Genomic DNA, 14,718 nt, shown 5'->3' on the forward strand with positions numbered 1-14,718 from the left:
CTATAATTGATTTTTTTTTTTTAGCTTAGTTACACAGTGCCATTAATTCCACAGCACTTTACAGACATGATCATTGCTGTCCCCAATGGGGCTCACAATCTAGATTTCCTATCAATATGTCTTTGGAGTGTGGGAGGAAACCGAAGAAAATCCATGCAAGCACGGGGAGAACATGCAAACAAGTAATTGTATATATTCAAGCGCAGCTTTCTTTGCCATCCCTGCACCTCATGACATGGAAGTGATATACACTGCTCAAAAAAATAAAGGGAACACTTAAACAACAGAATATAACTCATAGTAAATCAAACTGTCCACTTAGGAAGCAACACTGATTGACAATCAATTTCACATGCTGTTGTGCAAATGGAATAGACAATAGATGGAAATTATTGGCAATTATCAAGACACCCTCAATAAAGGAGTGGTTCTGCAGGTGGGGACCACAGACCACATCTCAGTACCAATGCTTTCTGGCTGATGTTTTGGTCACTTTTGAATGTTGGTTGTGCTTTCACACTCGTGGTAGCATGAGACAGACTCTACAACCCACAGAAGTTGCTCAGGTAGTGCAGCTCATCCAGGATGGCACATCAATGCGAGCTGTGGCAAGAAGGTTTGCTGTGTCTGTCAGTGTAGTGTCCAGAGGCTGGAGGCGCTACCAGGAGACAGGCCAGTACACCAGGAGACGTGGAGGGGGCCGTAGGATGGCAACCATCCAGCAGCAGGACCACTACCTCCGCCTTTGTGCAAGGAGGAACTGGAGGAGCACTGCCAGAGCCCTGCAAAATGACCTCCAGCAGGCCACAAATGTGCATGTGTCTGCACAAATGGTTAGAAACCGACTCCATGAGGGTGGTATGAGGGCCCGACGTCCACAGATGGGGGTTGTGCTCACAGCCCAACACCGTGCAGGACGCTTGGCATTTGCCACAGAACACCAGGATTGGCAAAGTCGCCACTGGCGCCCTGTGCTCTTCACAGATGAAAGCAGGTTCACACTGAGCACATGTGACAGACGTGACAGAGTCTGGAGATGCTGTGGAGAGTGATCTGAGGTCTGCAACATCCTTCAGCATGACCGGTTTTGCAGTGGGTCAGTAATGATGTGGGGTGGCATTTCTTTGGAGGGCCGCACAGCCCTCCATGTGCTCGCCAGAGGTAGCCTGACTGCCATTAGGTACAGAGATGAGATCCTCAGACCCCTTGTGAGACCATATGCTGGTGCGGTTGGCCCTGGGTTCCTCCTAATTTAGGGCAATGCCAGACCTCATGTGGCTGGAGTGTGTCAGCAGTTCCTGCAAGATGAAGGCATTGAAGCTATGGACTGGCCCACCCGTTCCCCAGACCTGAATCCGAATGAGCACATCTGGGACATCATGTCTCGCTCCATCCACCAACGTCACGTTGCACCACAGACTGTCCAGGAGTTGGTGGATGCTTTAGTCCAGGTCTGGGAGGAGATCCCACAGGAGACCATCCGCAACCTCATTAGGAGCATGCCCAGGCGTTGTAGGGAGGTCATACAGGCACGTGGAGGCCACACACAATACTGAGCCTCATTTTGACTTGTTTTAAGGACTTTACATCAAAGTTGGATCAGCCTGTAGTGTGTTTTTCCACTTTAATTTTGGGGGTGACTCCAAATCCAGGCCTCCATTGGTTAATAAATTTGATTTCCATTGATGATTTTTGTGTGATTTTGTTGTCAGCACATTCAACTTTGTACAGAACAAAGTATTCAATGAGAATATTTCATTCATTCAGATCTAGGATGTGTTATTTGAGTGTTCCCTTTATTTTTTTGAGCAGTGCATTATTCTTGGTCATAATGCTCTGAAGTCAGTGGCGTAAGTGCAGATCCAGAAGCTCGGTTTATCGCCATTAGAACTTCACTTTCCTTCTCAAACATCTGTTAAAGTGAACAAATGATATGAAAACAATTAGCATTTATTAATGTAGATTAATCCTAAATATCTAAAACCTTGGGTCAACTTTTATATTAGTGATCCTTTATAAAAAAAAAACCTAATATAGGGAGCACAGACACTACAGGTATCCCCAGAGGCCAGAAGACCTTTCTTCAACAGTTCCAAAATAAAAGCAGAATTATAAATGCCACATATTTGTGGAGCAGCGGCAGGTGTCTAAGGGGTAACAATGCTCCTTGTGGAGAGTGACAAGCAAAGCCTGGCATATCAGAGTGAGGAGACTTATAAGCCATGCATGCTCCTCTGGGAAATTAAACACACCCCTGGCATGGTCACACCACTGGTCTGAACTGTGCTCTCTTCCGTGTTGTTAGTAGAGGCAGGTCTGCCTCTGTAGCATGGAAGGGCAGGGGACACAGAAGCCGACCGGATGCAGCAATCCTACCAACTTCAGAGCGGTGCTTCCAAGTTGTATAACAGAATCTTTAATCTTGTCTACGAAACCAGCCACTAAGGTGGCAATTTTGCAATTTTGACCATTAGCAAACGTGACAACCTGTTTAAAGGATCACTCTCTTTATTAATGGGTAAAATTGTAAAAACAAGCAACATTGCACTTCGCTTTCATAAGAGCGGAGAGGATTTTTCATTTTTTGTTTACTGCTTGTTGTCTGGTTTACTGACCACGGCTACATGTGTCACGGCTGTTCGATAGCTGGGACACATGCAGGGATTGCCTAACAAACAGGCAATCCCTGCATGTGTCACAACTGTCTAACAGCCGTGACACATGCAGCCACGGTAACTCAAACATAGATGCTGAGCACACCGAAAATACTCGGCGAGCACCCGAGCGTGCTCGATTAAAGGGTTAAACGAGCACGCTCGCTCAACACTACTTACAACCTCTAACAGCTCCTGATCCAACCAACTTCAGAGTAACTGCGCTCCTCAAATGCTGTGGAGGCAGAGCTGCTTCTGCTTGTAGCATCGGAGCACACAGTTTGGGCCAGAGGCAGGACTATGTCACTAGTCTGTACTGTCAATCAAGCAGTAGTGCACTGCCCCCATCAAGCTGGAAGCCAGGAAAGCAGTGAGCTCCAGAAGAATGAACATGACACAACCCCCTTTGTCTGGAAGCACTGGAGATCTGTAAAAGGGCTCAAACCAGTGGTTTTCCTTTAAAAGTAACCGTCACTATATTCATGCTGCTTGAACAAAGAGCAGCATGAATCAGATGCTGGCTGCACAATTGCAATCAGGTTATCTTTTACTGTGAACTGCTGCGGTATTTTAGGGAAAACATTGTTTTAAAGCTGTCCGGTGACTATAGGGAGAAACCTAGCTCGTCAGGTGCAGTTCCTGGCCGGCTTCTCCCCGTGCAGCTCTTGTTGATTAACAGGTCTCTCCCAATGTACATACATAGAACAGACCTGTCAATCAACTGGAGCGCTGCAAAGGGAAGCCGGCCGGGGACTGCACCAGATGAGTCATTTCTCTTTCTACAATCACTAGAAGGCCTTTCAAACTATGTTCTCTCTGAAACATCCGAGTGTCTGAAAGTAAGGGTCGAATTCATGCTTCTTGTGGCAGATTCCCTATAAAAAAAATAATACTGCAAATGTAAGCCATGACTATATACTCATGTAAAGCGAAAAGCTGTGTAATATCAGCACAATCTTAATTTAAAAAAAAAACAAAACTAACCTTTCTCCAGTCGTCTGGACTATGATGAGTATAACCAAGCAGGTGACATAAGCCGTGTACTGCCGTCACCTGGGGGAAAAGTAATTTATATTTTAGTCTTCCGGCAGTAGAAATACTTTATAAATATTCACTGGACGGAACAAGACCATAAAATGTAACCTCTATATGTGACCAACCAGGTATAGGACAGATTCACTTATTACACGTACTTGTGGAGCAGATACTAGCGATTGTAGATCGCTACTCTGAGTGAGGACACAACTCAACACATTCTTGAAGAATAATTAGAACAAGTAAGAAATCCTCATTTTTTTTTTACTTTTTAACAAATTTTCTACAAGCTCTTATCCAACTCAGCTCAGATCCTTTTTCTATGTCGTACTTCACAACAACCAACCTTTGAGCTCCAGAGAATTGTTGTTGATAGCACGTTAACACCATAAGATTTGCATTCTCTATAACTAACTTACAGTCAAGACATTGTTAAAATCCTCCTTCTTTTCTTCACACTGGTGATACATAAACTCTACTCCAAGGTAAATGTCTCCTAAATTGTATTCATCCGGGAATGGTGGATCAGGCAATAATCCGGGACACAAATTCTGGAAGTATATAAGGAGTTCATGCTCTCAGATGCAGCGAACACATATTATATTGGAATTACTTAAAGAGGAGCCATCACCAGGTTAAAAGTGGCTTGTATTTAGTTTTTTTTTAATCCGCCATATGGTTCCAGATATATGGGCCTTTTTAGCTAATGGTCATTTTGATGGTGTGGCTCACAAGGTCAGGATCCTCGGGGGCATGTCTTTAGAATGCTCTGCATTATTACCCTGTGAGCCACACCCTCTTGTAAAGACTACAAAAATTAGTACTGAATAAAAAGGTCCACATCTCTGAAACTGTATGGCGGATTTTAAAAAAAAAAGCAAAAAACAGAGTACTTAGATGTGCAGCGGAAATAAAGTCAGAGCAAAAAGTGGTCCCTTTTTACCCGGTGACAGGCTCCTTTCAAGACAACCATCATTGCCATTTGTGTACCTCATGAAATGGAAATGACAACACGTCTGTAGCTTTGTCTTTTCGTCTGTAACGTTTGTTCAGTTGTCGAATCTTTGTATCATTTATACATATTACCCCAACATCAAACCTCTTCACACCCAGACAGCTTCTGGCAATTTCTAGATTCTTGCGTAAATGGGCTCTGCGAAGAGGGATCACATGCTGCAGGTTCCGTATGAGAAGAGACATCACCCTGTTGGGACAAATAATACAGAGACTTGGCGTGAAGGCCGGGGGTCGTCCGATTTGGACGATGTCTACATGTTAGAAGGGAACTTTGGCTTACAAATACTGACCAAATACTGGCATGCCCTAAGAGTAATTCCCAGAATCACTCCCAGAAGTTATCCCCTGTCAGATAAACCACTGATCACTGGCAGTCTGACCAGAAGGCCATAGAATGTTATGGTTGGAAGGGACCTCCAGGGTCATCGTGTTCAACCCCCTGCTCAATGCAGGATTCACTAAACCATATCAGACAGATGTCTGTCCAGCCTCTGTTTGAGGACTTCCATTGAAGGAGAACTCACCTCTCGTGGCCGCCTGTTCCACTCATTGATCACCCTCACTGTCAAAAACTTTTTTCTAATATCTAATCTGTATCTTCTCCCATTCAGTTTCATTCCATTGCTTCTCGTGTTTCCATGTGCAAATGACAATAAGGATGATCCTTCTACACTGTGACATCCCTTCAGATATTTATAGACCGCTATTAAGTCTCCTCTTAGCCTTCTTTTTTGCAAGCTAAACATTCCCAGATCCTTTAACCGTTCCTCATAGGACATAGTTTGCAGTCTGCTCACTATCCTGGTAGCTCTTCTCTGAACTTGCTTTAGTTTTTCGATGTATTTTCGACACAGTATTCCAGATGAGGTCTGACCAAGGAGGAGTAGAGGGGAATAATTACTTCATGTGATCTAGACTTTATGCTTCTCTTAATATATCCCAGAACTGTGTTTGCCTTTTTTGCTGCTGCATCACACTGTTGACTCATGTGCAGTCTGTGATCTATTAGTATACCCAAGTCTTTTTCACACGTGCTGTTGCTTAGTTCTATTCCTCCTGTTCTGTAGATGTAATTTTCATTTTTCTTGCCTAGATGTAGAGTCTTGCATTTCTCTCTGTTAAATACCATTCTATTAAGTCACTTCCCATTGTTCAAGCTTATCTAGATCCTTCTGAATCTTTTTTCTGTCTTCTCTAGTGTTAGTTATACCTCCTAGCTTAGCATTGTCTGTAAATTTGATTAGTTTATCTTCAGTTCCCTTAGCTAGATCATTTATAAAAATGTTGAACAACACTGGGGTCAGGACAGAGCCTTGTGGTACCCACTTGAAACGCTCTTCCAATTGTATGTGCAACCATTTATTACCACTCTGAGTTTGATCACTGAGCCAGTTATGAATCCACCTAACCGTAGCCTTGTCAATCCCATACTTGGTCATTTTTCAATAAGGATAGTATGAGATACTTTACCAAATGCTTTGCTGAACTCAAGATATACTATATCTACCGCATTTCCCTGATACACCCAGTCAGTGATTCCATCATAGAAGGAAATCTGATTAGTCTTGCATGACTTGTTTGCTACAAACCCATGCTGGCTCTGGTAATTACCATATTCTTATCCAAGTACTAACATACATGCTGTTTAATAATTTGTTCAAAGATCTTTCCTGGTATAGAAGTAAGGCGCACAGGCCTTTAATTTCCTGGCTCCATATTCTTTTCTTTTTTGAATATAAGGGACAACATTTGCCCTTCTCCAATCTTCTGGGACTTCTCCTGTTCACCAGGATTTTTCAAATATTCTGGTTAATGGTTCTGCAATTTCCTCTGTTATCTCTTTCAGTACCCTAGGATGTAATTAATCTGGACCAGGATATTTAAATTCATGTAAATTAGCTAAATGTTCCCTCACCATCTCTTTGTTTATAGATAGTGTGGATTATTTTGTTGTCACAAAGTATTCCTATAATAATAGGGTGCAAAGACTGAACCGCAAGGAGATTTATTGGATTTATAAATTGAACACACTTAAACCACATGGACTGACTGAAATTAAGGAAGTATTCTTATAATAATGTTGTCACAATTTATTAGTCGATCGTATTTGAGGTTGATCATTCCTACCATCTTTTCTCACTAAAGGATCGTTTACCTCACCTTGTTATTTTAAGACCAACAGCTGTTCAAAGTATTATCGGTAATGATTTAATTTTCACTCTCCCTCCATCTATATTATCATTATATGAATATATTATTATTTATTTTCCCCTTAATGTATTGTTATAATTTATCTCTACATTTTCCCACCTTATATTGTTATAATCGTTGATCCTCTGGGTAGATTCCTTGGTTTTGCTTCACCCAGCCTAACTTCTGGTCTCATAGCCTGCAGGGTGTAGCATAGTGTTTAAAAGCCGCATTGCTGCTACAAGCGATCTGAACATCCCAGCCCTGCCGCTACTTAGCTACATACAGGTTTGTATCCACTTTCCCCTTCTGTCTGCTTTGAGGAACACAGGAGATTATAGTGTAGTGGTTTCAAAGCCGCATTCCTGCTATAAGCTATCTGAGCATTCCAATCCTGTCACTACTTAGCTGTATACAAGTTCGCATCCCCTTCCCCCTCTGTCTCCCTTTGAGAAACACGGATGGGATACTTTTTGGAATATGACACTACAATTTTCATTACATCAAAAGAAAAAACTTGTATTTTAGGTTTAGTTTTATTTATTAATTTTATCACAGCGCTCTCCTATAATGTTCATGCATTATGTCTACAATGTTCACGCATTATGATAACAACAGTTTGTAATATATCTTACTGCCTCTCAATGATTGTTTGACCCTGGGGATTTTTTCTATGTGAGAACCGTTATTCATTTGGCGCCAAGGGAGTCCTTGGCGGTCTTTTTTGAACACGTGCTTATTTATATATATATATATATATATATATATATGGACATCCTTTGTATAGTGAACAGTAGCTATGAACCTGATGAAGCGGATGGGACGTCCGAGAAACGCGTAGTAATATAGCCTTTTGATAAAGTTATTTGCACCCATCTTCATTTACTTATTCTGGCGGAAGCGCGTCTTCCACGTGTATCATCTTATTCATTTACTTATTTATTCCTTCGATAGCACTGTGAAGATCAGTTGATGTTACATTCGCTTTCTTAGAGAACATAGATGCAAAATAGTAATTTTAAAGTTCGGTCTTCTCAACATCATTTTTGACCACTTCACCCTTTTCATCCTGTAAAAATCCTATAGCATCTATGACTTTTCTTTTGCTTTTGAAATACCCCACAAATCCTTTTTTATTGATTTTGGTCTCCCTTGCAAGCCTCACCTCATTACTGGCTTCAGCTCTTTTAAGGCATGCCATGCATACATTATATTCTTCTTTAGATATGCCCCCCGTAGACCAGGCACAGCGTGAAGGTTGGCAATATGTACCTCTGCAGCACTCAAGACTGCTGTGCAGCAGAGCCCAGTTATCATGATCATTTGGGGGTCTCAACAGCCGCACCCCGAGCGATCAGCAAGTTATCCCCATTGTTACTAATATGTGATGTGAAGTCAAACTTGGCAGGCTGCGCATGGCCCTCATTTACCCTCCTCAGCATGAGCCACTACTGCTGCATGGCGCAGCCTCAGCCAAAGCGGAGCGGGGGTGGCACAGCCTCGGCCATAGTGGTGGGGGGTGGCACAGCCCAGTGCTGCCAGCAGTGGACTTCATGGAGCTAATATCACGTGATGAGAGCCGAGCGCTCTGCGTCCAATCACTTACCGCCTGGACTCTGCACCGCGAAAGCGGAACTTTCAATGTTGGACAAGGGGGGAACGTTATTTCTGATGAACCGAGGATGCACACACCGGAAGTAAGACAGTTTACACCGGAAGTTGATGGTTTTAGGTCGGTGTGTTTTTTTCTCCTGGAGGAGGCTCGCCCGCTCGTACTGCAGTGAATGTGAGTGGCGTCTTGTGCTGTCCGGGCTCCGCCGGCCTGTAGGTCTCCTGTGTCGGGTCTTCGCTCACCTCTGGCTCATGGTCACACACTTGTAACACCACACGTCTTTATATGTGACGGGGAATGCTGAAGCTTGTAGTTCCTCTGGTCAAATGACTTGTCAGCGATTCTCTTCTGTGTTACTTTATAAATGTCTGTTATATGGAGCTCTGGGTGGTTGGATGTCTCTTCCAGCGTTGGGACGTTGTTGTTATGGAGATCTATATGGCAGCCGCTTCAGGAGCAGCAGGGTCTTTATTCTCCGCTATTTACATATCTCACTTTTTGTACCAAAGTAGGAGGGAACTAGTTAAAGGGAATCTGTCAGCTGGTTTCTGCTCCCCCACCTGAGAGCTGCATGATGTAGGGGCAGAGACCTTGAGTCCAGGGATGTGTCACTTACTGGGCTGTTTGTAGTTTTGATAAAATCACTGTTTTATCTGTTGCTTATTTAGCAGTTCTCTGAATGCTGAGCTCTGTATAACCCCGCCCACACCACTGATTTGCAGCTTTCTTATGCACAATGTACACATAGAGCTTGATTAATATGGAGGACTACCTGGCAGCAGGTTTACTAGTCCTCTAGTGGTAATCTCCTGCTGATAAACCCATGATTTTAACAAAGCTACTTTAGGCAGACCAGTAAGTGACACATCACTGGAATCAGTCTTTTTCGTTATTTTATGCTGTTCTCAGGTTAAGTGGTAAAACTTTGGTGACTGATTCCCTTTAAAGCGTTTGTCCAAGAATTAAAGATTGTATATGTTTGAGGCCAATTTATTTTAATTTTACTTAAATACATGAATTTTTAGCTACAAACCACTTGAAGTTCGTCACTCCCTAACTTCCAGTAAGCCTGGCAGACCTTATTTAAATGTGATTTACCTGAAGGTTACCGCTATTTTTGCAGCTATAAATAGGGATTTAGTAGGTAATAAGGTCCCTTTAATGTAGTTGAATTGAGATCTGTCAGTGTACAGTATTGTAGAGCTAAAATCTTATTTTTTTTGTGATTTTAATCTTACATTTCTATGTGTTTCATAGGTTGTGAAGGCACAGATTTTGTGACGCCACCAAAGGATGAACAATAATAATTTTTTCGGTGGACAGCAAACCTCAAGCGCCAATTCACAAAGTCAGAATGCAGTTATGTTTGGCCAGACGACATTATTTGGCCAAAATGCAACTGTACAGCCTGCCCCTGCGTTTGGACAACAGTCTAGTGGCCAGTCGGCCCCTATGTTTGGACAGCAGGGTAACAGCCAATCTTCCACTGTTTTTGGGCAGAACACTTTAAGCCAGTCTTCTGTGTTTGGACAGACTAATTCTGCTCAAACCGCTCCAGCATTCGGCCAGACAAGTGGTGGACTGTTGGCTCCTACATTTGGACAGGGCTCTTCTTCAGGGCCACTGTTTGGTCAGGCTCCTTCTGGCCAGTCTAATTCTATATTTGGGCAGGCCACCTCTGGGCAGTCAGCTCCTACCTTTGGACAAGCAGCTAATACTTCAGTGTTTGGACTAGCCACATCTGGACAGACTGCTCCGCTGTTTGGACAGTCTAATTCAGGGCAGTCTGTTCTTTCATTTGGGCAGTCCACTGGTCAGTCAGCACCTGCTTTTGGACAGGGCTCTTCTGCACAGTTTACCCCAGTATTTGGACAGAGCACTTCTAGTCAGTCTACACCCGTGTTTGGACAGGCCACATCTGCTCCATCTGCTCCTGCATTTGGGCAGGTTTCTTCTGCTCCAGCCTTTGGACAGGCTACATCAGGACAGTCTGGCTTTTCCTTTGGGCAGGCTGCTAATAATCAGTCTGCTACTACTTTTGCACAACAACCTTTGGGACAAACTGGTTCTGCCTTTGGGCTGGCAACTACCGGACAATCCTCTTCCCTCTTTGGACATACAACCAATGCCCAATCAGTACCTGCATTTGGACAGACTTCTACTGGGCAAACTGCTCCAACATTCGGACAAAGTAGTACCAATCAATCCTCTATATTTGGACAAACTACTCCCAGTAAAAATGCATCTCCTTTTGCTCAAGTACCATCTAGCCAATCAACATCCCTCTTTTCCCAGGCGACTACTAACCAATCTGCATCTTTTTTTACACAGCCTACAACTAGCCAGTCAGCTTCCCCCTTTGGAAGCAATACTTCGATATTTGCCCAGGCAACATCTGAGTCATCTCCAGCATCCAGACAGTCTGAAGATGGCTCAAATCAGGGTCCACAATTTGGACAACAATCCCCAAGCAGTAGATTTTTGTTTGGCCAGACACCCTCAAACCAGACAGCTATGTTTGCGCAGAATGTGACTGGGCAAAGTTTTAATCAGACAAGTTCCACCCAATCTGGGCCAAATGGTAATAGCCAGATTTCTGCATTTGGACAGGTAAACAGTGGGCAAAGTAATATTTTTGGTCAGTCACCTGGCTTCCAGCCTTCATTTAGTAAGCAGGAATCTGGTTCTGTCAGTGCACAACCTGCGCAACCATCTTCTGCATTTGGAATCGCACAATCAACACAAGTTAGCAAGGCGGCAGCAACAGAGAAAATGTCAGTTTTTGGTCAGCCATCAAATATTTCCTCAGGTCAGACTGGAAGTGTGTTTGGTGCCACCACACCGACCAGTTCTACTGCCGTGGACTCCACTTTTACACAGGTGGCATCCAATTCTGAGCACAGTTTCAAACCTCCCGCTCATACAACTTTCAAGCCGATCCTAACGGGAGCAAATAAATCAGATGAAACTTCCGCACCTTCTTTTAGCATGTTAAGTAAAAACGAGTCAAAAGATCAACCCCTCTTTGGAGCTCCTACGTCATCCTCTACATCTGGGAACCTCAACTTCTTCTCTATGTCTTCCGATAAGAAAAGCAAAGGTGAAGCAGGAACACCCAGACCTTCATTTGCAAGTGCGAATAGTAGTTTCACTAGTTTTTCTGAAGAGCCAAGAAGAGAAGAGGGACAAAAAGGACTAAAAAGAAAAGAGGAGCATGATCGTTCACCACGTAGAAATGATGCTGCCATCTCAGGTGAAGCTTCTTCAGATCCCCATAGCGAACATCTACCCATTAAGAGGTCTGGTCGGTTGAACCGGGATTTAAAAGGAGGAGCTAACATCTATGTTAGGAGTTTGTTTGATGTTGTAAAAAGTCAAATGAAAACGGAGCGTGGAAGAGAAATTAAAAAAGGTGATAACGTTTCTCCACAGCCCAAAGTGACAGGTGCCGATTCTCCATCAAAAAATCAACCAATTATCAGACCTCTTTTAGGTCCCAATCAAAATGAATCTGTTAAAACTATCTCGGCCAGTTTATCAAGTCAAGTAAATTCTAATAAGTCCCAAATGGCCGGTACAGGTCATGCAACATCTTCCAGAATGGTTTCATTTCTGGGGCCAAACCAACAAGGATCTCCCAGAGACCATTCTTCATCTGTACCTAGTGAATTGATATCGGGAAGAATTCGACCCTTGCTGGAAGAAGGAGAGCTGCCTGAACTTCAAGGTGAGGGCATTTTTCTCCAAAATTTATTTTCTGTTCTATAATGTCCATAAAGCAATATTTTCTTAAAAAAAAAAAAGCTGATAAGGCTGCTTATTCTCTGAGACTATATATATATATATATATATATATATATATATATATATATATATATATATATATATATATATATATATATATATATATATATATATATATATATATATATATATATATATATATATATATATATATATATATATATATATGGATTTTTTTTTTAACATTTTTTATCATGTCCATAGGCCTTGCAGTGGTGATGTCATGACTACAGCGACTATGATGGCTATAGCCAATCACTGGTTTTGGCAGCTTTATACGTTTTCATCAGCATCACCTCTGAGCCCTGTGATTGGCAGCAGCGGTCACATATGGTGTAGTCGTGATGTCACGGCTGTAGACTGGGCAGAGGAGAATGGCTGGACCTGCAGAGGGTTACTAACTTTGATCATATTATTTTTCCCAAGCGCAAGCCTATACACATAAAACATTTTTAGAACCGAAAACCCATCGAAATCTTTTTCTTGTTTTCTAATGTGTCGCTTTTCTTCTCCAGCTACTTCCTCAAGCTCTTCAGTAAGTAAAGGAGAACGTTGTGATGGGGCTGAACACTCGCTCCCGGTCTTCCCCAGTGAGCTGACTACTATTTTTCTAAAGAATGTGCCTAATAAATTGAACAAGAAAAACATCATGGAGGATTACTTTAAGAAGTATGGCAAAATTCTGCGTATTAACTGCAGGATAAAGCAAAAAACGGTCCACATTCAATATAGTAACCATGTGAGTAAAAAAAAAAAAAAAAAAATTAAATAATGTGCTTATACTTTTGATTGCTGGGTCATTGGTAAAAAGGGTAATGTGGTTTTGTATTGGGATTTTAGTGAAGCTGGTGACGTCACATCTGCATATATCTACCAGCTTGCGTGTGTGATCGACGGGTATTGCACGCCTTTTTTATTCATTGGTATTGCGGGTGCGCAATACCTGATACTCGTGCAGAATTGTAATTTGATTGTCACCTATGAGTACATTTACTAACCAAACTCTGATGGTTTAGTCATTTTAGGCAGGTACAATATATGTATTTGTACATCTGTATAAATAAGGGCATGTTCACACAGTGTTTTTTTTTTCCCAAGCGGGTTTTGAGCAGATCCTTTCCGGAAAATGCCTGAAAAAGTGCTCCAAAGAATCTTCCTATTCATTTCTATGTAAAATCGACAAGCTTTTCACACGTTCCGGGTTTTGAGCGTCTTTTAACCGCTTCAGATTTCTAAAAACACCAAGTGGTTAAATTAAGTGAGCTGACCATTTTTTCAGGTGTTTTCTACTAGATCCACACAGGAAGGCTTAAAAACGGTTATAAGATTCATGGGCATTTGTTTTTACTGTTTTTCACTTCAAAAATTCTGAGTGTCTTATTCATTGCTTAACAGATTTTTATTTAAAAAAAAAAAAAAAAAAAAATGGCTAAACCCCCCCAAAAAACATATACAGAAAATGGCAACAATAAACAGTAACAAGTTGCTTCAAAAAAACAAAACCGTAACGAAAACTCTTCAGGATAAGAAAATGCATTTTTTTCTCTTGAAGTGGTTTCCGCTAGAAAATCCCATAATTTTCACACTCGTGAAACAAATGTATGAACATGCTCCTACGGTATTGATTTGGGGAAAAAAAGGAATCACTCTTAGGATACTATTTTTGCTTTTACAGAACTCTGCGGCAGCAGCAAGGAAAGCAGTGAAAAAACTACATAAAGACATTGTTGCTTTTTGGCAAAGGAAAAAAACAAGTGAGTGATTATGTCTCATTTATGTGCTACAAGTACAGAATCCCATTATTAAGACGTTCTCTTAGAGAAGCAATGCTTGCATTGGAGACTCTCTCAAATAAAATGGCATCCAATTGAGCAGACACGATTGTATGACATTGGAGGCATACGTATGGGTGCCATTGTAGCTCCAGTGCTGTCAGAGCCATGATACACCTGTGTGTATGGACTCTTAATCCCAGTAATACTTATCATCTTTCAGGTCCTGCGAAGAAGAAAGAGGCTCAAATAGCGGAGAGAGAAGTCCGACAAAATGAGCAGAAAGGCATTTCAGCCATCGCGCCTGTATGCAAACCTCTTCTCCGAGGGCTAAAGGGGTAATTGTAAAACACTCATGGTAGTTTAGAATTGTTATTTTCTTTTTAATACTAAAATAGTTTTTTTGCTCTGTTTTAGATCTTCTCTTAAAAAGACCACATTTCCCAAGAATCTTCAGTTTAGTGTTCAAAATATTGATAGCTCAGCACCGTCTTTTGACACCTCAATGTCTTTGCCTCCTTCACTGTTGCATCTTGTGGGAACCGTAGCGGAGACCTCAGAGGAGAAGTATCGGCTCCTAGACCAGAGGGACAAGATATTGAGACAAGGTATTCAAAGAATATGTTGAAGTTTT

General features: G+C 42.0%; 2 protein-coding genes across 3 annotated transcripts in view; one reads left to right on the forward strand and one right to left on the reverse strand.

Annotated features, from left to right (window-relative positions):
• Positions 1–8,645, reverse strand: YBEY (ybeY metalloendoribonuclease). 2 transcript variants are annotated; one of them, XM_073646768.1, is made up of 5 exons: positions 8,503–8,645; positions 4,680–4,893; positions 4,109–4,240; positions 3,639–3,707; positions 1–1,912 (listed from the first exon to the last, which is right to left on the reverse strand). In XM_073646768.1, exons 2-5 carry the CDS (start codon positions 4,887–4,889, stop codon positions 1,817–1,819), a joined length of 507 nt encoding a protein of 168 aa, XP_073502869.1. In that variant the 5' UTR covers positions 4,890–4,893; positions 8,503–8,645; the 3' UTR covers positions 1–1,816. The 2 variants fall into 2 exon arrangements, with proteins under 2 accessions (XP_073502869.1, XP_073502868.1); XM_073646767.1 differs by lacking the exon at positions 8,503–8,645 and adding an exon at positions 8,062–8,430.
• The window catches only part of MCM3AP (minichromosome maintenance complex component 3 associated protein), a 76,859-nt gene continuing 70,723 nt past the window's right edge, over positions 8,583–14,718 (forward strand). The window contains exons 1-6 of the mRNA XM_073646766.1: positions 8,583–8,682; positions 9,766–12,235; positions 12,828–13,051; positions 13,988–14,066; positions 14,308–14,422; positions 14,502–14,692. Of these exons, the coding sequence (XP_073502867.1) occupies positions 9,802–12,235; positions 12,828–13,051; positions 13,988–14,066; positions 14,308–14,422; positions 14,502–14,692 (3,043 nt within the window). The 5' untranslated portion in view covers positions 8,583–8,682; positions 9,766–9,801. The remainder of the gene's footprint in view (positions 8,683–9,765; positions 12,236–12,827; positions 13,052–13,987; positions 14,067–14,307; positions 14,423–14,501; positions 14,693–14,718) is intronic.

This window comes from Phyllobates terribilis, unplaced genomic scaffold (genome assembly GCF_046119375.1).
Source record: "Phyllobates terribilis strain yellow unplaced genomic scaffold, ASM4611937v1 Scaffold_9__5_contigs__length_417890890, whole genome shotgun sequence".
NCBI classification, from domain to species: domain Eukaryota; kingdom Metazoa; phylum Chordata; class Amphibia; order Anura; family Dendrobatidae; genus Phyllobates; species Phyllobates terribilis.